At 47.5% G+C, this 24,960-nt stretch overlaps 1 protein-coding gene across 6 annotated transcripts in view; it reads left to right on the top strand.

The window, feature by feature from the left end:
- ARSG (arylsulfatase G) overlaps positions 1 to 24,960 on the top strand; it is a 141,413-nt gene that overhangs the window by 109,849 nt on the left and 6,604 nt on the right. For all 6 annotated transcript variants that reach the window (XM_027771147.1, XM_014587162.2, XM_027771148.1 and 3 more), the window contains 3 exons: positions 4,092 to 4,200; positions 14,210 to 14,330; positions 20,512 to 20,602. In XM_027771147.1, the coding sequence (XP_027626948.1) occupies positions 4,092 to 4,200; positions 14,210 to 14,330; positions 20,512 to 20,602 (321 nt within the window). The remainder of the gene's footprint in view (positions 1 to 4,091; positions 4,201 to 14,209; positions 14,331 to 20,511; positions 20,603 to 24,960) is intronic.

The raw sequence follows: 24,960 nt of genomic DNA, 5'->3' as shown, positions 1-24,960 counted from the left end.
ATGTGCTTGTCTGTCGCTCTTATTATGACAATAGGGTCACATTTACGAGGCTCGGCATAAAGGTAGGAAGGCATGGGAAACGGAAGGCCTGTGTTAGAAGCAAATTAGCTACATTCCGTTTCAAAATGCATTCTGCCCACTTCTTGATCTTACCTTTGTGCCTCACCCTGGGAATAGGTGCTTTTCACGCTAAAATCACCAGGAGAGCTTTAGTGGATGTCAACAGACAGGCTCCACCTCCCGACCGGTTAAATCGCAACATCTGGGAAAGGGGCCTAGGCATGCATGTTTTTTAAAAGTTTCTCCCAGTGATTATAATACGTATTCAGGAATGGTAACTACTGCCCAGGAAGGTTTAGAGGGGGAGGGTGCTGGCTGTGTAGTTAGAACTGGATTCAAATCCTAGCTTTGCTAGTCACCAGCTGTGTGCCTTTGGGCAAATTACTTAACCCCTCTGAACTTTGGTTTCCTCACCTGGAAAATGGAGATAATAATTCCTAGCTCAGGGGCCAGCAGGTTGAGTGGTGGTTAAGGTGCTGGACTCCCATGTAGCCGACCATGGTTTCAGTCCTGGATCTGGCAGCTTACTTTCTCACTTTCCTCTTTGCTCTCTCTCTCTCTGGTCTAAGTAAAATAATAATAATAAATAAAATGAAATAAATAAGTAATTCTTTTTTTTAAAAAAAAAATAGAGTTGTCGGAAGAGTCATGATACATTTTTGCATAGAAAGACAGAAAAATACTTCATGACTTTCCCAACAAGCCAATAGTTCCTAGCTCAAACGGGTGTCAGGATTCAATACGATAATACAGGGAGGCATTTAGCGGTATGCTTTGGAGCAGTTAACTTGGTGCTTAGTAAGGACTCGATAGACAGGAGGTATTGCTATTAGTGCTATTGTTATCTTTAACTCAGAATGAGTTTCCATTGGTAGGAACAGGAGTCGCCACCAGGGGTGGTGTTCCCAGAATTCAGCCTTTGCTAGCATGATAACTAAACCACAGGAAACACTACTCAATACGAGCACATGCGTAATTAGGCTCCATGGCCCTGGGGACCTAGGGGAACGCTAGTCGGGTCTTTTTACGTTCTGTCCTTGCTTAGCGGTGCCAGTGAGAAATTTAGATTTGGATCAAGACAGTATCTCCTGAGATAGGTATCAGGACTGTGTGTGTGTGTGTGTGTGTGTGTGTGTGTGTGTGTGTGTGTGTGTGTGTGTGTGTATAGACTTCAAAAAGTTCATGAAAGGGCCAGCAGGTGGCGTACTGGCTACAGTGCTGGACTCTCACGTGGCCAACCACAGTTTGAGCCCGGACCCTGCGGCTTGAAACACACTGGGTGCGTGTGAGTGTGTGCCCAAAATCCTGAGAGGAGAATGGAGGAGAAGGGACTGCAGTGCGGCCATCCTTCCCCAGGGGTAATTTCTTGCTTTCTGTCTTTCTGTCTCTCTGATGAGCATACGCACCCTATAGCAAAAATCTCTCAGAAAAAGAAAGTTTATGGAAAGCATATATTATGAGAAGTTATGAATGGAGTTCTATTGTTTTTGGTAGTAAAATACATTTGTGCTTTAATTCCATTTTCCGAGAAGTTTTTGAAGTCCTCTCAGATGGCTATACTAACACACACATACACCTGTATATTTTGTAATTTCTTTCCCACACCCTGGACGCCTTTAAGGTAAATTCCTTTAGAGCACGAAGTCTGTGGGCCTGTGAGCATCTACATCGTTGGAATCTGTAGTTGTATAATTGAATCTTTCTGTTAAAACCCGAATCTAGGGCACAACTGGCACTGGCTGACCGATCTCAGCAACCTAAAGGATCACCCCTTAGGTGGCCGCCCTTGGGGGCTCCTCTCTGGCAGTCTTTCTCCCTTTCTCTGAGCTCCCGAATCTTTGCAAGCTGTTACCCACTTGGTTGACTATACATGTATTACAGCCCTCCAAACTCCTCCAGCTTTTGACCTTTTGCTGAAATAAGACAAACACGATGAACAATAAATACTTTTCTCTGAAAAACATTAGGAAAGTCAGTCATCTACAAAAGAGCAACGCTAAAGGATGTGGCAACAGAGCAGATACCCTTGTGGTGAAGATCAGTTAGCAGATGTATTCATTAGGAATCAGTTTACCCTTCCAGAAGCTTCCTGGAGACAGAGACCAAATCCTGTGTGCCTAGCCTGGTGTCCTTTGCCTGTTGTGGTGCAGACATACAGCTCCTGCTTTCTGCTGGACCTTCAAAAGTAATGGCTTGGGAACCAGCAGTTAACGTAATGGCTATGTCGTTGGACTCCCACATAGTCAACCGTGGTTCACGTCCCGGACCCGGTGGCTTAAAACTCACGCCGGGCGTGTATGCGTGCGTGCCCAAGATCCCTAGAGGAGAAGGGACTGCGGCGTGATCATCCCCCCTGGGGGGTGATTTCTCACTTTCTGTCTCTACGTCTCTCTCTGTCTGTCTGGCGAGCGCACGCGCCCTATAGCGAAAACCTCTCAAAAAAAAAAAAAAAAAAAAAGTAATGGCTTGTTTCTTGGAACTAAAGCTTTGACCTTTCCTTAGCATCTGGTCTCAAAGGTTAAACAAGTGCATTTGAATGTCATACACCACAGTCATGCAAATAAATACTCACCCCTTCCCCAAGCTTTTATGCCCATGCCTTTCAGTGGGGTGGGCTTCTCTGCAGAGCCCCAATACGTGCAATCGTGATGCTTCCTCTGAACTTCGACCTTAGCCAGTGCATTCGAAAGCCACGTGGAAGTACGTTTCATGCTTGCTGCAGTTCTGGACTCTGTTCCAAGTGTGTGAATAATTGGAGTGAACGTTGTAAGTGTTTATGGGAGACGTGGCTCTCGATGGGAAGAATGTATTTGAGAAATGTTGGACTAGATCAAAGCGCTTCTCACTCAGCCTGCAGAAATTCCAGTTGGCTTCTTCAGCCCTACACCCTTAAACATAAACAGTCCATAAGACGTGCATTGTTTTGTGTTTTGTTTCTTTCTTCAACACTTGGGGGCCTCGATGCTGGTTACGAGAAAGTCTCAAGAATGCTAAGCATTTCCGGTGTGGGGTACTGGGCCAGGGACATCAAAGGTTCTGCTTGTAGCAGTGTGAGTACAGAGTGACATCTTGTTCCCCCCACACCCTCCCCTCGTAATTGTTTTTGTTATTCATCCCGGCCAAACACAGGGAGGTTGCATGACCACAGTAAGTGTGAGCTGCATGCAGCGTTTGCCTTGGAAAGGCTTCGTACACGCTAACTTTGTAGAATCCTTGGCCTCTGGCTCAACCAGGATGAGGGTGGGGTGTGCGTGGGAGTGGTGGGGATGGTCATGGTTAATTCAACGCAACATGGATTCAGGATGTTTCCATAAAACATGACCTCATCTCTTCCAGCCCGCTGGCCATCATTATACTGGTGGTCACTTTTGACATAGTGGTTACAAAAATAAGTCCTTTAATTACCGAAGTGGAAGTTCATAGATTGCACGTAAATTGTTCTTACCTCCCCCTGAGAGGCAAGAGGTTGGAGCTATTATTGACACTGTTTTCACGACATCAGAACCAGTCATTAATTCAAGGAAAAGCAAAGCAAAACCAAACAATAAAATCGATGCCAGCTCAGTTGCTGGGTATTGGGTGGGACAAAGAGCTGAGGAAATTCTCTCTTTTCAAATCATTGTATTTTTTCATCCTGAACAAGATGTCACGCGGATTTGTTCAGCAAAGACTTGTTCAGCCCCTACTGTGTCTCGGGTGCACAAGGCCATTGACATCTTCAGGTGCAAAGACACATGATAAGCCAGCCAATAAACGAACAAGATCATTCAAAGTGGTGAAGGTGTCATGGAGGAAATAAAACGGCAGAATTCAATAGAGTGAGGCAATGTTTATGTATGTGAAGTTCAGTAAAATAAAAGGATGTACTGACAGTTATTAGCTAGTTGGGAGAAAATAGCTGCTTACTAAAGAAGGCCATTCCTTTGCTGGGATTATTGGGAACTCTTGTCTGCTCTCCCAGAGAGTAGCTCTTAGCTGAAGAGAAGCCTCGGGTTGTCCTTGTCAGTGAACCAGCTGCCTTTTTCCGACAGGGGGAAGTCCAGCCAAGCAGACCACCTGGGAAGGAGGGCACCGGGTCCCAGCACTGGCTTACTGGCCTGGCAGAATCCCAGCAAATGTCACCAGCACTGCCTTGTTAAGGTACGAGACCAAACTACCTTGAGATGTTGGGGTTTGAAGCAAGAGAAATCTGCGATGCTTGGGTGGCTGGAGACTTTGGCAAGTTCACTCACCACCTGTGTTCTCCAAGCTTGTCAGATGCTCTCAGCCCTTGGGAGCAGTATGGATTTGCCTTTAAGCGATTCTATGGGCTTGTTAAAGTAGTAGAGACCCCAGCCTTCCTCTGGCGAGATGGCCTGAGTGACGAAGAGATCAGGCTGGGTTCACGCCCTCCAGCATTGAGTACTGGCTGAGTCTGCTGAAGAGGGCAATAGTCTCGTCTTCCCTCTTGGCCTGGGGTAAAGTGATGGGGGAATAGAACATCTGGCCCTAATTATTCCACCTTTGGAATTAGGGCAGGTGTCCCAGCGTGGCTATGAGAAGCCACCGTGTCACTGGCAGTCAGATGGCCCCAAGAAAGGGGTGCAGATGCCCACTTGTATGGGGGAGTAGGAGAAGAGAAATGGGCCCGGCCAGCAGGAAAACAATGAGCCTTTAGGTAAGGACAGTCTCCCCACCTCTGGCAATGAAGCTTCTGCAGTGAGTCTCTGGTGCTCCCCTCGTAGAAAAGGCACCTGCCTATCTCGTATTGAGGCAGATCCAGGGGGTTATCTCCCTGGTGAAGACCCTGGCTGTGCTGTGTCCATCTGACAGCAGCGTCATCACAGCTGTTGAACCGTGGCCTATAGTGGGACTTCTCACTGATTCAGACAGGACTTCCTCTCTGGTTTTGCCCTATCTCCACCAACATGGGGGGAGAGCAGAGCAGCCGGTGCTGCTTCTCGTGCTCAGAGGTTTAGTCTGGCTCAAGGTCAGTGACTAGTTCCAAAGATTCTTCATCTTTAGCCTAACGGGCTCTGGCATAAAGAACACAGCTGAGTTGAGGAAGGCAAACTTCATTAGCACCTTCTAGCATCCCCAGGCGCAGTAGGGAAGGTGGAAAAAAACTCAAGACTCAAGCTTAGGGCGAACCACTCCGATGGCCAAAGCAGGGGATGTGGAGGTGTCCTCCCTGACAGCATGAGAGGCCCCCAGGAACTCTGGGTCAGCCCTGTACAATCAGGAGGGGACAGTGTGCTGTCAGCGGGCACCAGCAGATATGACAATGACAGCACAGCCTGGAATCTGTGAAGGTGGCTGGCTGGGAAGAGGGCCAGGAGGGCTGCTTTTTGTTGAGCTTCCTTGGTGTAATCAGAATGCTCATCGAGGGGGGCCGAGTAGTTGCGGCTAGGCTGCACACGTGCAAGTGAAGCAATTCCTGAGTTACGTCACTGACAACCAAGCAGCCACTTCCCACCGGAGAGCCGTGCTTGCACCTACAAGTGGCTACTGCACCGCGATTCGATGGCATCATCTCATTGGTGTTGTAGGTCCTTAGGATGACAGCTGACCCAGGGTACAGTTTGGTGACCAAAGAAAGTGAGTTTTTGGTACAAGCTAGTATTTGTTTGAGGGCCCCTGGAATTTTACCAGGACGATACTGACATACCATATCATCCTCTTAGGACATATTTTGGTGTTAAATTAGTCCACGTTGCAGCTCACCAGACAGTTTTGCCTCCATGGATTCATCCTCTTGCCATTTCCACACGTGAATCCATGTAAAGCAAATTTGGGTAGCACCTCCTCACTGTCCCAACAGGGAATCCTTCCCACAACTCACTTGGGGCCAGCTGTGTGGTGAGTGGTATTATTACCCGTAATCAAGAAACGAATGTTAAGAATTTATGTTCTTGGGAGCCCAGCCCAGCATCCCTGCCCGGAGTGCTTATCACCTGTTCTAGAACTTTATTCCTCAGAGGGATTAGATCTTCCAGATCAGAGCTAACTCCCTTAAGCCACTGACAGTTATGGCCAGCGTCCCTTAAGCCTATATCCCAGTCACCCTGAGGGATAAGGGACACCAGGGAGTCATCAGGTTGGTAGAAATACTGACATTAGAACAGAAAAGTAAAAGAGGGTGTGTGTGTGGGTTCACACTCATTCCATTGTTTATCTTTTAGAGGTAACCATGGTTCATGGGGAAAATTGATGTATTCAATACATTTCTGTCATGTCCAGCTTTGAATCCATCATTGTCCAGGGTCTGGGGAGATAGTTATGAGCAGCTTGACCAGAAAGTGCCAGACGTTTAGGGGCTCACTCACCGGCAATCACGTCTCCATTCCCACGCTCTCAGGACTTCAGGCATGCATGCACACATGCCCAGCTTGTTTTCAAGCTGCCAGGTCTGGGACTTGAACTATGCAGTCAGCCATATGGGACAGGTGCTTTAACCTCCATGTGACTGGTTGGCTCAAAAGGCCAGCCAGTTATTAAAGTTATAAGGTTAAGGTTATTTTAACCTTAAACTTCATGCAGGGTTTCTCGGCCCTAGTATTGTTGACGTTCTGTGCTGGATAATTCTTTTGGATGGGGACCATCTGGTGCGTTGTGCGAGGTTTCGTAGCATCCTGGCCTTTATGTGTTAGATGCTGGTGCCCACCCTACCCCCACATAGTGCCAGCCAGAATGTCTCTGGGTAGTCCCTTGGGGGGATGGACCCACACTGGTCAGGAATGGCAGCTCGAATATAATTTCTTAGCCACCTGCAAGAAGGCAAGGACCTGCTCTGGTCTGAGCTGGGAGACCCCATCTCTGCTCAGAACCAAGGACCAGTCTTTTGGGGGATGAACTGGGACTAGTATGAGGTCCCAAGGGCTTGAAATGATCTATTGAAAACAGCTAACATTGCTGGGTGGCCAGGAGAGGTGATGCCCCCTGGGCTACCTCGGTGCTCTCTTCGGATGACTGATGCTGAATTACGTGAGGGCCATTCGGCTGGGTCTGTCCTGACTTGAAGCACAAACCAGGTCCTGGAAATAGAGGCTACAAGATGTGATCATATTGGTGTCCTGTGGCTTCAGTGTCACCCACTGGGCAGGGTCTAACCACATGGCCCCTTTCAAGGTCTCTCCCTCTTCCCTGGATCTGGCAGTGGGTTGTGGGAGACAGGGAGCACACGTACTCCTGGCCGCTCTCTCTGCTCTGCAACAGATGTGCAGTTTATTATTTGTAGGGCATTTCCTGGCACTCTGGTATGGCCCTTCTCCCAGAAATCGGTACTGCTTGGCCAGCTAGCCTTTAAGGAGGACCTGATGGGGGATGCTAGAGACAGCTTCTGTGCTAGTATGACATATATATTTTATATATGTACACACACATACACACACACATACGTGCACACACACACATGTGTGTGTGTGTATATATATATGTGTGTGTGTGTATATATATATATACACACACACACATACATACATACATACATATATATTCAGCTTTTAAAAACAAAGCCTCCAAACTTAAAAGTATGCTGGAATTTAAATCACCAATAATTGATATTTGGTTATCAACCAACTTAAACTTGGGCCCTATCTACTTATTGTATAGAAATATAAGCAGACCAGGGGACCAGCAGGTGGCGTGGTGGTTATGGCACTGGACGACAATCCCACATGGCCAACCACGGTTCGAGTCCCAGATCTGGTGGCTTGCTATCTCACTTTCTCTCCCTTTCTCTTTCTCTGTCTCTCTCTGATAAAATTAAAATAAATCAATGAATAAATAAAATTAAATTAATTTTTAAAAAAAGAAAAAAGAAATATAAGCAGACCAGAACATACCCATTCTGCTAAGTCTAGGCAAGTCCAAAACACAGAGGCCCCAGAAAGAAGTGAGTATGCCTGATTCTCCCAATTTCATCAATCACAAAAAGAGGAGAAAATGTTGTTCCTATCCTTTTTCATTTCAAAGAGAAGAGTACAAATTTCCTCCCCAAACAAAAAAGTATTCTCTTCCTAAAGCAGGACATTATGCTAGATGCTGGGGTAAGGAATTATAAATACATGAATAGACTCTAGGCTGGAAATAAAGATTTTGCAGCATTTAAAATAATCATTACAGCTGTGGGAGAAAGAGAAAAATAGATTCTAAAGTAGGAGAATAGTACCAGGACAGAATGTCAGGGAGTGATTACACAAGCAGTAGGGGGAGGCAATACTTGTAAAAGAACCTTAGAAGAGAGGGAAGGGTGAGGTGAATAAGGTCAGTATTTCTCACTTATTCACCCACAGTTCTTTCCATCAAATGAAAAGTTCTCAAATCGTTTTCTCCCAGCAGATGACAACCATGTGAGCAACTTACTTCTGGGCACATTTACATTTTGACAAATTCCCCTAAACTCTGTTTAGAAGTAAATACTGCAGGGGCCAGCAGGTGGTATAGTGGTTAAGGGACTGGACTCTCAGATGGTCTACTGCAGTTCTAGTACTGGACCTGGTGGCTTGAAACTCATGCTGGGCATGTGTGCTGAAAATCCTGAGAGGAGAATAAAGGAGAAGGAATTGTGACCTGGCCATCCCCAATGAGGGGTGATTTCTTGCTTTCTGTGTGTCTCTCCCTCTTCCCTGGATCTGGCAGTGGGTTGTGGGAGACAGGGAGCACACGTACTCCTGGCCGCTCTCTCTGCTCTGCAACAGATGTGCAGTTTATTATTTGTAGGGCATTTCCTGGCACTCTGGTATGGCCCTTCTCCCAGAAATCGGTACTGCTTGGCCAGCTAGCCTTTAAGGAGGACCTGATGGGGGATGCTAGAGACAGCTTCTGTGCTAGTATGACATATATATTTTATATATGTACACACACATACACACACACATACGTGCACACACACACATGTGTGTGTGTGTATATATATATGTGTGTGTGTGTATATATATATTATATATATATATATATAGTCCACTGTTCCTGGCTTGTAAGTATTTGACTTTAAAGCAGCTTTGGAACAGCCTTGGAGAGATAAAGGCAAAAGGCAGTCTGACCATCTCCCACCCTCCTCTTACCTGCTCCCTTTTCTCCCCAAGGCAGAGCACTGCAATTAGAATTTCTCTTCCCCAGTGTGGGTCTGACCTACCTTGTGTGATAGTAAATCATAAGACTCTCATTCCAGAGGGATCCTGCTCTGTCCCCAGGAGGGACTAACGCCACACAGAGAGGCCAGGAAGAATCTGCATGAACAGGCCCGCTCGTTCCTGCTCGTCTTGGCTGTTAGATCATGCCCTTTGCGTTCAGTCCCCTTTCAGGACAGTGTGCATGCTTTGATCATGGCTATGTGATGAAGTCTTCATAAAATGCCTGAGAGGACAGGGTTTGGAGAGCTTCCAGAGAGGTGGACAAGTGGAGGGTCCCAGAGGGTGGTGTACCCTGTCCCTCACCCTCAGCATCTCTTCATCCGTAAGTTCCTGTGTAAGTGTTTCCCGAGTCCTGTGAGCTGGTCTGGTGAATGAATCACACCAGAGGAGGGAGGTGGTCATGGGAATTCAGGTTTGTAGCTGGAGCCCATCAGTCAGAAGCTCAGGAAAACTGGGCTTGACATTGGCATCTTTAATCTGTGGGATCTGCTGCCAGACCGTGTCAGGACTGAACTGAATCAGAGAACACCCAGCTGGTGTCCACTGCAGAACTGCCCCTGGCTCGGTGTGTGGGGAAAAGCCCTTAACATTTGGTCCCCCAAGTCCTCTGTGCTGGTTGTTGAGTGAGAGCGTTGGAGAGACGGAGTTGGCTCTGAGGACATAGCCCCTCAAATCTCTGCTGTGAGGCTAAGGCTCGGCAGGGGCAGGCACCACCGAGGTTTCTTCAGGGACAATATGAGGGAGTGACAGTGCAGGAAGAAACTTACAACTCATTACTAAAAAGAAACCACTCCCCTGTCCCAGGAGGAAGTCTTCTGCAGAAGGAAGTTCTGCTCTGAGGCCCCTCACTCCAGAGAAAACCTTTCTCTCTGTCCAAGTCCTGAGTGCCCCAGTCCTTCCAAGCAACCCGTTCTATCTTCTCACTGCCTGTCCTCTGGTAGATCTACCCTTTCCCCAGATTAAATGCTCTCTCTCCCCTCACCCCAGGACACACTCTGCCTCCGTCCCAAACGCCCAGCATGCAACTCAGTTCCCATCCACAGGGGCCTGGCATCCAGGGCTGTTGAGTTGGAACAAGCCCCCACGGCCTTTGGCTTCTTTCCCAGCCTGCACACTTTGGGGTCCAGTGGGCAAGTCTTTCTTTTTTTTTTTCTTGGAGAGGTTTTTGCTATAGGGCACGTGTGCTCACCAGAAAGACAGAGAGACAGAAAGCAAGAAATCACCCCCCAGGGAGGATGGCCATGCCGCAATCCCTTCTCCTCCATTCTCCTCTCGGGATCTTGGGCATGCATGCACACACGCCCAGTGTGAGTTTAAGCCACCGGGTCCTGGACTCGAACTGCGTTCAACTACATGGGAATCCAGCGACATAGCCATTATGCCAGCTGCTGGTCCCAGGCGAGTCCTTCTTCATCCTTCTTGCTCCCGCCTAGTCTCCACTTCAGCTACTCCCCGGGTAGGAACACGAATACCTACACTTCCTACAAACAGCCTTCAGAGCCCTAGCTGGCTGGAGCCACATAAAGAAAAAAGAAAGTATTTTCTTATGGGCAACAGAGCCTGAAAGGTGTCCCCCTGCCCACTCTGAGACCACCTTTGGTGCCATTGCACAGAGCCCCCTCCTTTCAGGAGCTGGCTCTAGGCTGCCTTTCTCATAACCAAGGGACCACTGACAGGGGGACTTCTCTCTCCAGGAGCAGGCTGGCTTCTCTGTCAGGCCCAGCAGGCACAGTGCCAAGGCCCAAAGACTTTCAGGAGCTATGCATTTTTTATTTCTTTTAGACTCTGAAGGGGGAAAAATGGCTTTTTTAGGTGGAATAAAATGGTTTTAACATATATTATTTATATATTTGTCTTTGTCAATGTATTTATACAATATAATTATATATATCTGTATCTATATCTATCTATCTATCTATCTATAAATTTACCGTTTTTTTTTTTTTTTTTGGAGAGGTTTCTTTGCTATAGGGCGCATGCGCTCGCCAGACAGACAGAGACAGAGAGACAGAAAGCGAGAAATCACCCCCCAGGGGTGATGGCCACGCCGCAATCCCTTCTCCTCCATTCTCCTCTCGGGATCTTGGGCACGCACGCACACGTGCCCGGCGTGAGTTTTAAGCCACCGGGTCCGGGACGCAAACCGTGGTCAACTAGGTGGGAGTCCAGCAACATAGCCATTACGCTAACTGCTGGTCCCTACTTTTGTTTTTAATAGGAGAAGGGACCCATAAAAGCCAATGTGTCTGGGCACCATTAAAGCCAGATGGTGCCTCTGCCAAAAGCCAAGCTTCTAAACCAACAGTGAGAATTCAGAAGTCCAGGGTTTTGTTTTGGATTTTTGTTTCTCCTGGGTTTCACATACTCCCCGGACTGAGTGTTAGGTAGAGTCTGAGTCTGGAGTTGCTAGGGTACATTTGGTAGCCCATTTATTTATTTATTTTTAAGTACATGCTTGCCAAAGAGAGACAGAGGGAGAAAAGCAACCCCCATGGGACATAGTCATACCACAGTTTCTTCATTTTTCCATCCTGTCCAGATTTTGGTGCGCGTGCACATGTACCTGGCATGGTTTCCAAGCCATTGGGGCTAAGACTGGAACCACCATTGGCCATGTGGGATCCGGCTCCCTTCACCTCTGGGCTACAGGAGGAGCCCCTTCGGTAGCCTTCTAGGACAGGAGCTTTGTCCAAGTTCACTCAGCTGAGGGCCCGCCCTGGGATGAGAACAGGCTGCATGGGTCAGGGGTAGCTCCCTCTTCCAGGGCTAACTTCAGGGCCTTTGCTTCCCCCATAACTTCAGAAAGGCCTTTTGGACAGCCCAGCGCTGGATAGGGCTCTGGAGCGGCCTGAGTCACCGGACGTGCTGCAGCTTTTCTTGTGGGCGAGAGGTTTTCTTTGTGCTGAGGGTGGACAGAGGCTTTCAGAGTTTCCTGCCAAACTCTGAGACATGAAGATTCTGTGAACGTCAGACTTCATGCTATGTAATTAGGACGTGAAACCTCATGATAGAAGGGGGGGAAAATTAGATGGAAAAAGAAAGTATACAATACATTCCTAACTCTAAGGCAGATCCTGTTTTTCTTGTTCGCTGATTTGACCCATCTGGGGCGCCGAGCTCTCTTAGAAGCGTGATTTAGAGAAAACTTGAACAAACAGCCCCAAACCACCAGGGCCTTTTCAGACTGCGTTGTCCTCTCGGCTGCCCAGTTGTGGCAGGAACCTTGGACTCTGGACAGGTTTCTGGACTGTTCTGTGCTCTGAGTGCTGACTCTGCACTCCTTGACCGCGTGTCAGTGTGGGATCCCAGCTCCCGGTGCGCGGATCTCAACAGATAAGCCTCCAGCTACGTGGACTGTCAAAGCCGAAGGCAATCAGGGACAGTCTGTGCCATGGTCAGTAGGCAGATTCTGCCTGGAGAGAAGAATGAGGAGAGGCCGCATCACAGCTCCCTTCTGTGGCCTCTTTGAAGGACCAAGAGTCCTTCCCCAGACCTCAGGGTGGAGAAATTGGGAGGCATGGCCCCCAAGGAACCCCATACACAAGCCTGAAGGCTGCTGTTGGGCCCATCCTCAGGAGTACCAGGGACTCTTTCTTTTGGACATGGAACCTCCTATTGGCCCAACCCTTCTGATCCCCAGTTGGTCTGACCCTCAGATAAACCACTCTCTTGGAAGGATAGCCCCCTGTTCTTGCTGAAGAGCTTTTTCAGACATGAGTACAGCAGGCTGGAGAGTTCGAGTCAAATGACAACACGTGACTTAAAAAACAATCTTGGGGACCAGCAGATGGCATAATGGTTACATAGCTGAACTCCCATGTAGTCGACCACAGTTGGAGTCTCAGACCTGGCAGCTTAAAACTTACACGGGGTGCTTGTGCATGTGCATCTGAGATCCCAAGAGGAGGATGGGAGAGAAAGGATTGAGGCATGGCCATCCTCCCAGGGGGTGATTTCTCCCTTTTTGTCTGTCTCTGTCACTCCAGCAAGTGCACGCACCCTATAGCAAAAATCTTTCTCTAAAAAGAAGAAAAGAATCTCATTAACAAAATCCACCAGCATGTTAGCCATGGCCGCCGTGGGGTCTTGGGCTATTTGGGTTGTGTTCTCTCTTTCACGAGGCCAGTGCTCCACCCCGACCTTGATGGCCAGGGCTCTCTTCTTTATTTCTGGATGTTCTTGTTTTCTACCATGAACACTGTTTTGTAATGGGCAAGAAGCACTAACGTGAAGGGAGTGGAGTGTTTCACAGGAAGGGGGTGGCATTCTTGACAGAGACCTTGATGACACAGAGGGTCTCCACAGGAAAAGTGGAGACAACATTCTCCTGTGGAGAACTACCACATGCTGTTTCCCGTGAGTGGCTCTTGGGATCAGCGGATGGCATGATGGTTACATCCCTGGACTCCCATGTGGCCAACTGCAGTTCATGTTCCGGAACCAGCAGCTTGAAACTCACGCCGGGTGCATGTGTGTGCGTGCCCAAGATCCCGAGAGGAGAATGGTGGAGAAGGGATTGCGGTGTGGCCATCCCCCGGGGGGTGATTTCTCACTTTCTGTTTCTCTGGTGGGTGCACATGCCTTATAGCAAAAATTTCTCTAAAATAATAATAAAGTGAGTGACTCTGGCCTACTTGGTGACAAGTAGAACCCCTTGATTCTTAGACAGGCGTGTAGGAGTGTACCTTTGAATAATTATAATTATGTATTCAACAAGCACTTTCTGAGTGCCAGGCCCTCTTCTCGGTGCTGTACCTCAGTGTTGCAGCCAGCCAGCCACCCTGTGGGGCAGGCACTGTTATTATCATGCCCCTTGCCCATTTTAGAGACTAGAAAACCAAGGCACTGAGGAGCTAGGTAGGAAGCAGAGCTGGATTTGAGCCTGAACCTTACGAAAAGACAGGGAAGTAGACAGGTGAGATGCACGGGAGACTGTCGGTGCTTGCTCTGATCTGGGTCAGGTGGGTTTTAGCCCTAGCAGGATCAGGGAGACAATGGGAAGAGCTGGGGTCAGCTCAGTCTTGTTATTTCTGCAGCGTGCTGGACATTTTCACCACCGTGGTTACTCTGGCCCAGGCCAGCCTGCCCCCAAGCCGGCGCTTTGATGGTGTGGATGCCTCCGAGGTGCTCTTCGGCCGGTCACAGACTGGGCGCAGGGTAAGTGGAGGAGGCGCGTGTCCGTCCACCCCTTCGGGGGCTGGGCTGCCGCCTCACCTTTGTGTAAATGAAACACCCTCAGCGGATGATGTAGTCTTCTGAGATCCAGGGTAGGAAACCTGGAGGGCTAAGCCTCTCCTCGTCCCACTTTATAATCAAGCCACTTTGCCAGTCCTTACGCGTGTTTAATGGGTTGGCTTAGGGCGGGTGTATGTGCGTGCCTATTCCCGATAACAGACGATTTCTCTTCCTGCCTGTGTTTATTTAACGACCTGGGCCCTTCCTGGGCGTTCTCTCGTGGGCTTACCACTGAACCGTTAGTGCACCTAATGGCGCTTGTATCCGGCCGGCCTTCGATCCATGCCCCTCGGATGAACGAAGGAACACGTGAAGGAAAGGCCTCCTGAACCAGGAGGTCTTTATTCCCCAACATGTCCCCGGCTCTGGGAGGGATCAGCATGCTCTTCCTGACCAAGCAGCCCCAGCACTGGATGTGGGCTTCTGCCACAGCATCACCTCCTCCGTGTCCTCTCTTCAGTGCTCGGTGAAGCGGTCGGTGGTAGTGACAGCCAGGAAATGTCAGGCCTGATGGCCTTTCCCTGTCATCTCTGTGTGTTTTCCTTTTGCCGAAAGGAAGAGGAAGTGGGAGGAGGCTGGAGGAGCACAGAGCCCCTCAGAAGGCCCTGCGCGTGCACAGCTCCTCACTTAGAGACCCACACTTCAAAGGGTCTATTTCTGTCTTTGCCGAGGGTCACATGGAAGTGACTCAGATGTGCTCAAGTGTACTGTGGCCGCCCTTCCCACCCAGCCCCCTGTCTCCCACAGCAAAACCAGCACGCGTGTCCTGGACGAGGTGTTGGTGCTCCTGGACACATCGCTGCAATTTTTAGGGGGTGTCGGATCAAACCTAAAGCTCCTTTGACGATGTCCTGCATCTGTTTAGAACACCTGCCCCTCTAGAGCTGCCATTCCTTCCAGGCCGAGCAGCAACCAAGCAGGAAGGTGGTTTCCGCCTTTGGGCTGAAAGTTAGCAGTATGTGACCCTGGGGGTTTGGCCAAGACGTCAGGGGAGAGGTGCTCCCGAGTGTTTATCACCATGGCGACTAACAGAATAACTGGGGTCACCAGGAAGTGCTTCAAGGACTGCGGTCTCCTTGACGTTGTCGGTCCTGCCTGGGGAAGCCAGCTCCTTCGCTTGCACACTTCCGTTCTCAACAAGCGAGCTCTTCCTCTTTCTCTAGTGACAGTTTCACAGATGCTTGGAGGCTTCACCCTGGCTAGTGGCCAACAGTCTGGCCCAAGAGCCAGGTAAGAGAAACAGATGCAAGCTACAACGTGGTTGTGGGGACACGTGGTGCTGGGGACAAAGCTGGAGTTGGCCCCGACTTGCCACACCCACAACCCCCAAAGCAACAGCCGCCCTTATTGCAAGCAGGAAACTGCTGATAGTATCTTCAAGGGTATGAGCCCAAGGGTGCTGGCACCTGTGGGTCACACCCTGCCCTCAGGGCGACGGAAGTGAAGACACTTGAGATAAGACTATTTAGAGTTTGAGACAAGTGGGTAGTTGCTGGACCTGAATTTGGGTTTGGGCTTCTCTGATCAGTCTTTATTAAAGTAACAGTACTAAATCGTTTTGAATTTGGAATAGCTGTGGGGGAAGCCAGGTATGAGTGATTTAATATGTATAGATACACATACATACATATACCTGTATCTGTACACACTCACGGTATATGCATATTTTTTAATGAACACAATTTATTTCACCCTCAGATATGTCCCTGGGCTTATAAGGATTTCAATACGGGTTGGTTTAGAAAACCATTCCAGTTTCTAGAAGCCCAAAGGAGCTCCTACATGACCAACCCCAAACCCTAGGCACATGTTCCTTAGCAGCTGGGTTCCTTGTGTTGCCGGGAACCAGGAGTTGAAGAGATTCTCTTTCTCGGACCATGTGACTTCTTTGCACCTCCCTAGGCCCCATGTTGTCAGGTGTGAGGCAAATAATAAGCTTCCAGTTTGGTTTTCACACTAGACGGTCTAGTCTTCTCACCACCTTCATTGACTTTGAGGGATGTCACACGTGTGATGTTCAAAACCAAACGCAGCTATGTGTTAGTGCATCTGTCCAACCTCCCGCGTCTGTTCTTGATAGGCCCATGTCTGGGCATTGATGACACCAGAAGGGAAGAGGTGAGAGTTGGGAAGGAGAGCAGGTGTACAGCCCAGAATCTGAGGACCCACTGTGCGCTCTTCTGACTCCCAGATGAGAGCTAGAGGTTGTAACATCACTGGTCAAGTCCCACCACAGCCTCAGATTGTCATGACCAGGTCCAAAATTGTCAACAGAGGGAAGGTTTCCTAAGGGCTCTGCACCTGCCCAGCCCAACACAGTCTGGGGCTGCGGTGAGTCGTAAAATGCTTGGCCCAAACCTGGAGGCCATACGTTGAGTCAGAAGTTGAGCTTGTCTCCAGAATGCGGATCGCTTCTCTTAGGGAGGCCCCTAGTGGTCAAAGACATCATCAAGCCTTCTGGTAGGCGCCTGCCTGCCTAACCCACTCCTTTTAGAGACCAGAGTTGTACACCTTCAATGATGGGGTGAAGGAGTCCACCTTGTGGACCTGATGTAAGGGAACAGTCGCATGCTCTAAAACCAAACCAAACAAACTCATAGAACAGGCAACTGGAAAGTACAAGTTTGCAAAAGATAAAGTCCTCTTTAAAATTTGGACCAGGCATTTGGAGAAGAAATATCTTGAGCTGCAATTGGCCAGCCTCCTTCCTCCTTCTTCCAAACAAGAAAGCCACGATCAGTCTACTCACAGGAAAGAAACATGTGTCCACAAGTCCCCTGAAATCCATGCCCTGGTCTCATTCCCCTTGGATTTTGAAAGATGCCTCTGGTCATGCTGCCTAAGTACTGCATTCCACAACTGGCAGTCCACCGTAGGGGTCCTGTTACTGGACCCCACTGGTATTGGTGACTTGAAGCGACAGACCACGACTCCGATCTCCTGGGTGTTTGTGTGCATCACACGTTGGTGTTCCAAGTCTCCATTTCCCGCCGTCTCAGGAAGGAAACAAAACCATCTCCTGCGGCAGAGGCTTGGCTGTTCTCTGAGGTGGAAGAAGGGAGGGTTCTCAGTTGTGCCTTCTTTTCCTGTTTGGAAGGAGCCTGCCGTCATCACGCGCACTGCTGCGTGTGCAGGGGTGTCATGAGAGCACAGAGGCAGCAGGTGCTGGGGGGCCCCCACCTCGGCGGCGTCCTCTCAGAGCTGTGAAACCTGGGGGAGACAGCTGTTTACTGCTGCCACAGATGTTTCTCATTTTTACAAAGCCCCATGGAAACTTTGAATCACATACGCGCCTCTGCAGCGATATATAAGGTCATGATTCATACCAGGGCAGTCTCGTGCTTCCAGAGCAAGCCCACCAACCTACGAGGACACAGGCCTTTCATTTTCTACAGATCCTTCCCTTGGGAACCCTGAATTAGGTGTTTCTATTCTGTAGGGTGATTCTTCCATCCGTGACCCAATGAGGAAAGATCTCTTCATTCCATGTACAGTAGGATTTAGCCAGGCTCTGCCCTCTTTGGAAGAAAGCAAGGACGCCTTCAAGAAAAAAAATAAAAGGCCAGCAGGTGGCGAGATGCTTAAGGTGCTGGCCAACTCCACAGATCGAGTCTCAAATGGCAGCCTGAAAACATGGCAGGCATGTGTACATGCATGCCCAAAATTCTAAGAGGAGAGTGGAGGACAGATTGTGGTGTGGTCAACCGCCTCCATCCCACCAAAGGGAGATTTCTCACTTTACCTCTGTCTGTCTCTCTCCAGCAAGCACATAAGCCCCATGGCCAAAACTCTTATATATGTGTGTGTGTATGTGTGTGTGTGTGTGTGTGTGTGTGTGTGTGTGTCACGATCAGTCTACTCACAGGAAAGAAACATGTGTCCACAAGTCCCCTGAAATCCATGCCCTGGTCTCATTCCCCTTGGATTTTGAAAGATGCCTCTGGTCATGCTGCCTAAGTACTGCATTCCACAACTGGCAGTCCACCGTAGGGGTCCTGTTACTGGACCCCACTGGTATTGGTGACTTGAAGCGACAGACCACGACTCCGATCTCCTGGGTGTTTGTGTGCATCACACGTTGGTGTTCCAAGTCTCCATTTCCCGCCGTCTCAGGAAGGAAACAAAACCATCTCCTGCGGCAGAGGCTTGGCTGTTCTCTGAGGTGGAAGAAGGGAGGGTTCTCAGTTGTGCCTTCTTTTCCTGTTTGGAAGGAGCCTGCCGTCATCACGCGCACTGCTGCGTGTGCAGGGGTGTCATGAGAGCACAGAGGCAGCAGGTGCTGGGGGGCCCCCACCTCGGCGGCGTCCTCTCAGAGCTGTGAAACCTGGGGGAGACAGCTGTTTACTGCTGCCACAGATGTTTCTCATTTTTACAAAGCCCCATGGAAACTTTGAATCACATACGCGCCTCTGCAGCGATATATAAGGTCATGATTCATACCAGGGCAGTCTCGTGCTTCCAGAGCAAGCCCACCAACCTACGAGGACACAGGCCTTTCATTTTCTACAGATCCTTCCCTTGGGAACCCTGAATTAGGTGTTTCTATTCTGTAGGGTGATTCTTCCATCCGTGACCCAATGAGGAAAGATCTCTTCATTCCATGTACAGTAGGATTTAGCCAGGCTCTGCCCTCTTTGGAAGAAAGCAAGGACGCCTTCAAGAAAAAAAATAAAAGGCCAGCAGGTGGCGAGATGCTTAAGGTGCTGGCCAACTCCACAGATCGAGTCTCAAATGGCAGCCTGAAAACATGGCAGGCATGTGTACATGCATGCCCAAAATTCTAAGAGGAGAGTGGAGGACAGATTGTGGTGTGGTCAACCGCCTCCATCCCACCAAAGGGAGATTTCTCACTTTACCTCTGTCTGTCTCTCTCCAGCAAGCACATAAGCCCCATGGCCAAAACTCTTATATATGTGTGTGTGTATGTGTGTGTGTGTGTGTGTGTGTGTGTGTGTGTGTGTGTATATATATATATATATATACATATACATATATATATACATATACATAAATAATTTATCTCGTCCATTAGCAAGAGAGAGTGGAGAGAGAGATGACACCCCAACATGTTCTTGATGTCATGACCCATCCTCAGCCTTCATCCACCCCCACATCATAGGCAAGCACATGCCTGGTGCTCAGGGAGGCCCCAACTTGCACTGGGAACCTTCTTACATAGGACTGCCTCCCAGAGCACTGTGTTTAACGCTGCACCACTGCCTGCTCCCAGGGACACCTTCTTATACCATCCTTGCTTAAGGGAGAGTTGGAAAATCGACTTGATGCTGATGAAGCTGTTTTTTGTTTTTTGGAGAGATTTTTGCTATAGGGCATGGGCTCTTGCTGGAGAGACAGAGAGAGACAGAAAGTGAGACATCACCCCCTGGGGGGGATGACCATATCACAATCTGTTCTCCTCTCTCCTCCTATTGGGATTTTGGGCATGCACACAGGTTTTGCACGTTTCAAGCTGCCAGGTCCAGACTTGAGCTGTAGTCGGCTGTGTGGGAGTCCAGTGCGTTAACCATTAAACTACCTGCTGGCCCCTAAGTCTGTTTTTTCACAGAGATCTGAGGATTGCCTGCACCTGAATCCCTGGGAATACTTGTAAAACATGGAGGTCCCCAGGCCCCTCCTGAACCTGGAAGGGTGGGGTTCAGGCAGGGCCTTTGACCAGGGCAGCCCCCTCGGGCCCCACAGTTAGAAGGACCCCTCACTTGGTTTAAAGCTTTGCTGGGGCTATCTTGAAAATTTTGATTTGTGAATAAGATATTCCTGATTCTCATTTTACAATGGACCTGGAAAATTGCAAAGAAGGTACTGGATCCAGGAAGCTGACTTTTCAGTGAGAACTTTCACCTGCTGGGTCAGAGTTAGAACGCACTCTGATGCATTAACTAGCAAAAGAGCTACTTCAGAGAGGCTTGCCGGAGGGAGTTGACAGGTGTGGACTATAGGCCTGTGTCTGTCAAAGCGAGTTTGGAGGTGGGGTTAGAGGAGAGTGGGGGTGGTGAAGAGGGCTCTCTGTGACAAAAAAAGCGATGCTTTCCAAGGGAGTGTCCTGTGTGGTTTTCTTTTTTGTAAGCTCTGTTCCCTTTTGCAGGTGCTGTTCCACCCCAACAGTGGAGCAGCTGGAGAGCCCGGAGCCCTGCAGACTGTCCGCCTGGAGCGTTACAAGGCCTTCTATATCACTGGTGAGTGTACCCTGGGTGCTGGTCTGTTGAACTCTCACTCAGGCTTCCTGGAGAGAATGTGAGGGCCCTTCTCCAGGGAGCTCTCAGTACCTGCTGATGGTGCCACCACCAACTCAGGCCCGGCAGAAGGGCCCAGCACAAGGCCCTGTGGCCCCAGCGCCACACACCAGGGACTTTCTGCTGTTCCCCTGAATTTCCAGCAAGGCCAGGGCTCATCCAGCACATTTATTCAGCTCCTTTCCACACGGAGAAGACCATTTCATTCCATTGTTATACTCTAAGTGCCGTTGGTAAGAAGTAAATGGAAACCCAGAGATATTTTACAGTGATTTACTTGACAATAGACTATTTCAGAAAATAGACTTTAGGGACCAGCAGATGGCGTAATGGTTACACTGCTGGGCTCCCACGTGGTTGACTGTGGTTCAAGTTCCAGACCCGGTGGCTTACACTCACACTGTGTGCGTGTGCGTGTGTGCTCAAGATCCCAAGAGAAAAATGGAGAAGAACGGATTCCGACGTGGCCATCTCCCCTAGGGGGTGATTTCTCTCTGTGATTTCTGTCTGTCTGGTGAGCACACATGCCCTAAAGCAAAAATCTCTCTTAAAAAGAAAGAAAGAAAATAGACTTTAGAGATCTGTTTTTGATGTTGTTGTTATTTTGTTTTTAGGTTTTTGCCACAGGGTGTGTACACTCACTCACCAGAGAGAGACAAAGAGAAGGAAAGTAAGAAATCACCGCTCATTATCCTTCTCCATTCTCTTCTAGGGATTTTGAGCATGCGTCTAGTGTGATTTTCAAGCTGCTGAGTCCAGGACTTGAACTGTGGTCATCCATGTGGGTGTCTAGTGCCTTAACCGCCATGCAAACTGACAGAGGTCTGGTTCACTCCACAAGCATCTTAAGTTTACATTTGAGAAATATCACGTAGCAGGATGGTTTTCAAAATCTTGCAGTGGCTTCCAACTACCAGCTGAATTCAGTCTCTTGATCGCAGGCCCCTCTATCTTTCCAGCCTTAGTTCTCCAAGAGTAGTGCCCCTCTTCCTTGACCTCCATATTAAAATCCCCCTTAGCTTATAAGGCCCCAAACCAAATGGTACCTTGATTATAAAACTCCCTCTTACATTCCCAGCTGACTAGGATTGGGAGTATTCGGGTACCTCTCTCATGCCGCCATATTTACCAGCTGTTAACGTTTATATTTCATCTTCCTTACTTGTTTTAAGCTCTCTAAACTCAAACCTCTCTACATTCTTTTGTCTTTGTTGTTTGAAGTGCTTGGGAGAATATTTTGCACTTGGTAGGACCTTAAAACTTTTTTAATAAGCGAAAATTAAAAAAGCAAAATCTGGGCTCTAATACAGCTTCCAGTTTGATTCAGTTATTTCACGTTGGAGCTCCTCATAGAATTACATAATAAAGCCCCTGAATGATTTTCCCTGAGTGTGAATAAGTGATCCCAAAGAAAATGTGGCATAACAACAAATTCTTTGAGCTCACAAGTTGAGAGAGATTAAAAATGTCACAAGAATCTTTTGATTCTCCAAAACCCGAAATGCAAAACAGTCAGATATTTGTTATGCTTTCAAATGAAAAGTTTCTAGATTAGAGTTTTTATATTACATTATCTAAGAGCTATGGGACCTGCAGGCTGACTTAATTTCAGAAGTAATGGCCTTGCCAGAAAGCCCTTGGCACCACAGTATTGGAGGCATAAATGTTACCATGAAGTAATAGGGCTGCTTAAAATGATCACAATCAGACGGGAATTAGATACCCAGGGGAGGTCTGTTCTGAGGAGTCACCAGCTCCCAGGAGAATCAGGGTGGGGAGCTGTGAACTCTCAACACAGCCAGGGAAGATCGTGAGTAGGAGGAAACACAGATATGTTTGGATTTTGCCCTCACCTCCCACAGAGATGTTCTGATTCCTTCTTCACCCTCATTCCTTTAAAATTTTTTATCCTAATTACCTAAAAACCACTTTTGGATAAACTGGATGATGACATTTACTGCATTAGAGAAAGATGTGTTTATCTATAATAAGGATATGATGTTCTAGTCATGAACTAGGAGTGGTCTTAAAAGATAGCCAGTCTGTGTCTGTGTGTGGCCTAGAATTGGGTACCCATGTTTTTTTTTTTTTTAAGTATCAAGGCAAACTTTACATATAGTGAAAGGCATGGAGCTAAAATGTACGATTTGGTGAGATTTATAAATGGATATGCCCATGTATGGACCCTCTTAATAATGCAAGTTTCATTGATTGATTTTCTTTTTCACTGTTGAGCCATTCTATTTTCTTTATTTTAAAATTTAAGTTATTCTGCCTCCTTTATGAGCATGAGAAACAGAGAGAGAAACATACACAAACACCCCAACAGTGTTCTCTGCAACCCGCCCCCACTCTCAGCCAGCCCAGATGATGAACTCAGGAGTGTCATCCCTGCATGCTTAGGGAGGTCATGGAACACAAACCTAGGGACTTTCCCATGTGGGTGCATTTGTGCCAACACCTGGCCCCTCAGTGGTCAAGCCAGCTTTGCATTCCTGAATAAACCCTGTTTAGTCACGATGTTGTGTTATTCTTTTTATATCTTGGATTAGACTTGCTGAGACTTCATCTATAGTTTTCCTTGTAACATCTGCTGACTTCATAAAATGCGTCTAGAAGTGTTCCCTTCTCTTCTATTTTTGGAAGGATTTGTGTAAGATTGGTATTATTTCATTTAAGCTTGATTGAGTTCACCTGTGAAAGTATTTGCCAAATCCAATGTTGCGAAGTTTTTGCCCTACGTTTTCTTCTTAGAGTTTTATTGTTTGTAGTCTTTGATCCATTTCAAAGTAATTTTTACATGTGGTGTTTGGTATGAGTCCAACTTGTCTTTTTTTCACGTTGCTATCCAGTTTTCCCAGCTTCATTTATCGAAAAGAATATCCTTTCCCCATTAAATGATCTTAGCACCCTTGTTAAAAATAATTTGATCAGGGCCTGGCAGGTGGCTTGGTGATTGTAGCACTGGACTCCCACATGGCCGACTGTGGTTCGAGTCCCAGACCTGGCAGCTTGTTTTCTCACTTTCCCTTTCTCTTTCTCTCTCTGTCCCTCTGTAGTCAAATTAAAAAATAAATAATAATAACAAATAAAATTAAATAAATCTTAAAAAATAATTTTCATCATATGTGCAAGGCTTTTTTTATTCTTCAGGCTTTTTATTTAGTTTATATGTCTGTCTTTATGCCAGTATCAACTATGATTGTCATAGCTTTGTCGTAAGTTTTGAAGTTAGGAAATGAGTCCTCCATCTTTTTTCATCTTTTCCAAGATTGTTTCGGCTCTGCTCTAATCTTCATTATTTCCTTTCTTTGGCTGGCTTTGGGTTTAGTTTGTTCTTCTACTTTCTTAAGATGTAAAATTAGGTTGCTGATTTAAATCTTTCTTGTATTTTTAAAAAATGTATTTACTTATTCATTCTGAGAAAGAGCATGTGACAGAGAGACAAGCATCCCGCTAGGATCGTCATACCACAGTCCACTCCCAGCCTCAGCCAGCCAGGACCACAGGTGTGCACACGCCCAGCATGAATATGGGGACCTCAGGACACAAACCTGGGACCTTCCGATTTGGCCTTAGCATTGCAGAGCCTTGTGTTACTGTGAAGCCACTGGGTCGTTTTTGTGTTTTTTAATGTAAGCATTTAAAGTTACAAATTTCCCTCTTGGCACTGCTTTTATGTCCCGTAAGTTTTGGTACATTGCGTTTTCATTTTCATTCACCTTGAAATATTTTCTCATTTCTCTTGTGATTTCTTCTTTTATCTGTTGGGTAAGACTGTGTTTTTAATTTGTTTGCAATTTTTCTAATTTTACTTCTCTTATTGATTAATGACTTTATCCCACCGTGATGAGAGAAGATACCTTGTACGATAGCTATCTGTTTAAATTATGGATATTCATTTGTGACCTAACTTATGGTTTATCCTGGAAAAGTCTCAGGTACACTTTAAAAAAAAAATGTGCATGTTCTTGTTGTCGGGCGGTGTTCTGCATATGTTTATGAGAGTGGATTGGTTTATTTTATTATTTAGTCCTCTATTTCCTTATCTATCTTCTCTCTGGTTGCTCTGTTATCCAGAGGAGGGGGATATAAAAGACTACTGTAAAACTGCTTATTTCTCCTGTCAATGTGTCAGTGTTCATTTCCTATATTTTTATGGTCTATTATTGGGTGTGGAAATGTTTATACTTGTTATATCTTCTTGTGGGATTGGACTTGTAATTAATATATAATGTTTCTTCTCTCCTATCTTTTTTTGATTCAAAATCTAATTTGTCTGATGTGAGATTAGCCATTCC

This window comes from Tupaia chinensis, unplaced genomic scaffold (genome assembly GCF_000334495.1).
Source record: "Tupaia chinensis unplaced genomic scaffold, TupChi_1.0 Scaffold000187_1, whole genome shotgun sequence".
In the NCBI taxonomy this organism is placed as follows: Eukaryota; Metazoa; Chordata; class Mammalia; order Scandentia; family Tupaiidae; genus Tupaia; species Tupaia belangeri.
The sequence above is the reverse complement of the archived record's forward strand: the minus strand, read 5'-3'. Positions and strand labels throughout refer to the sequence as shown.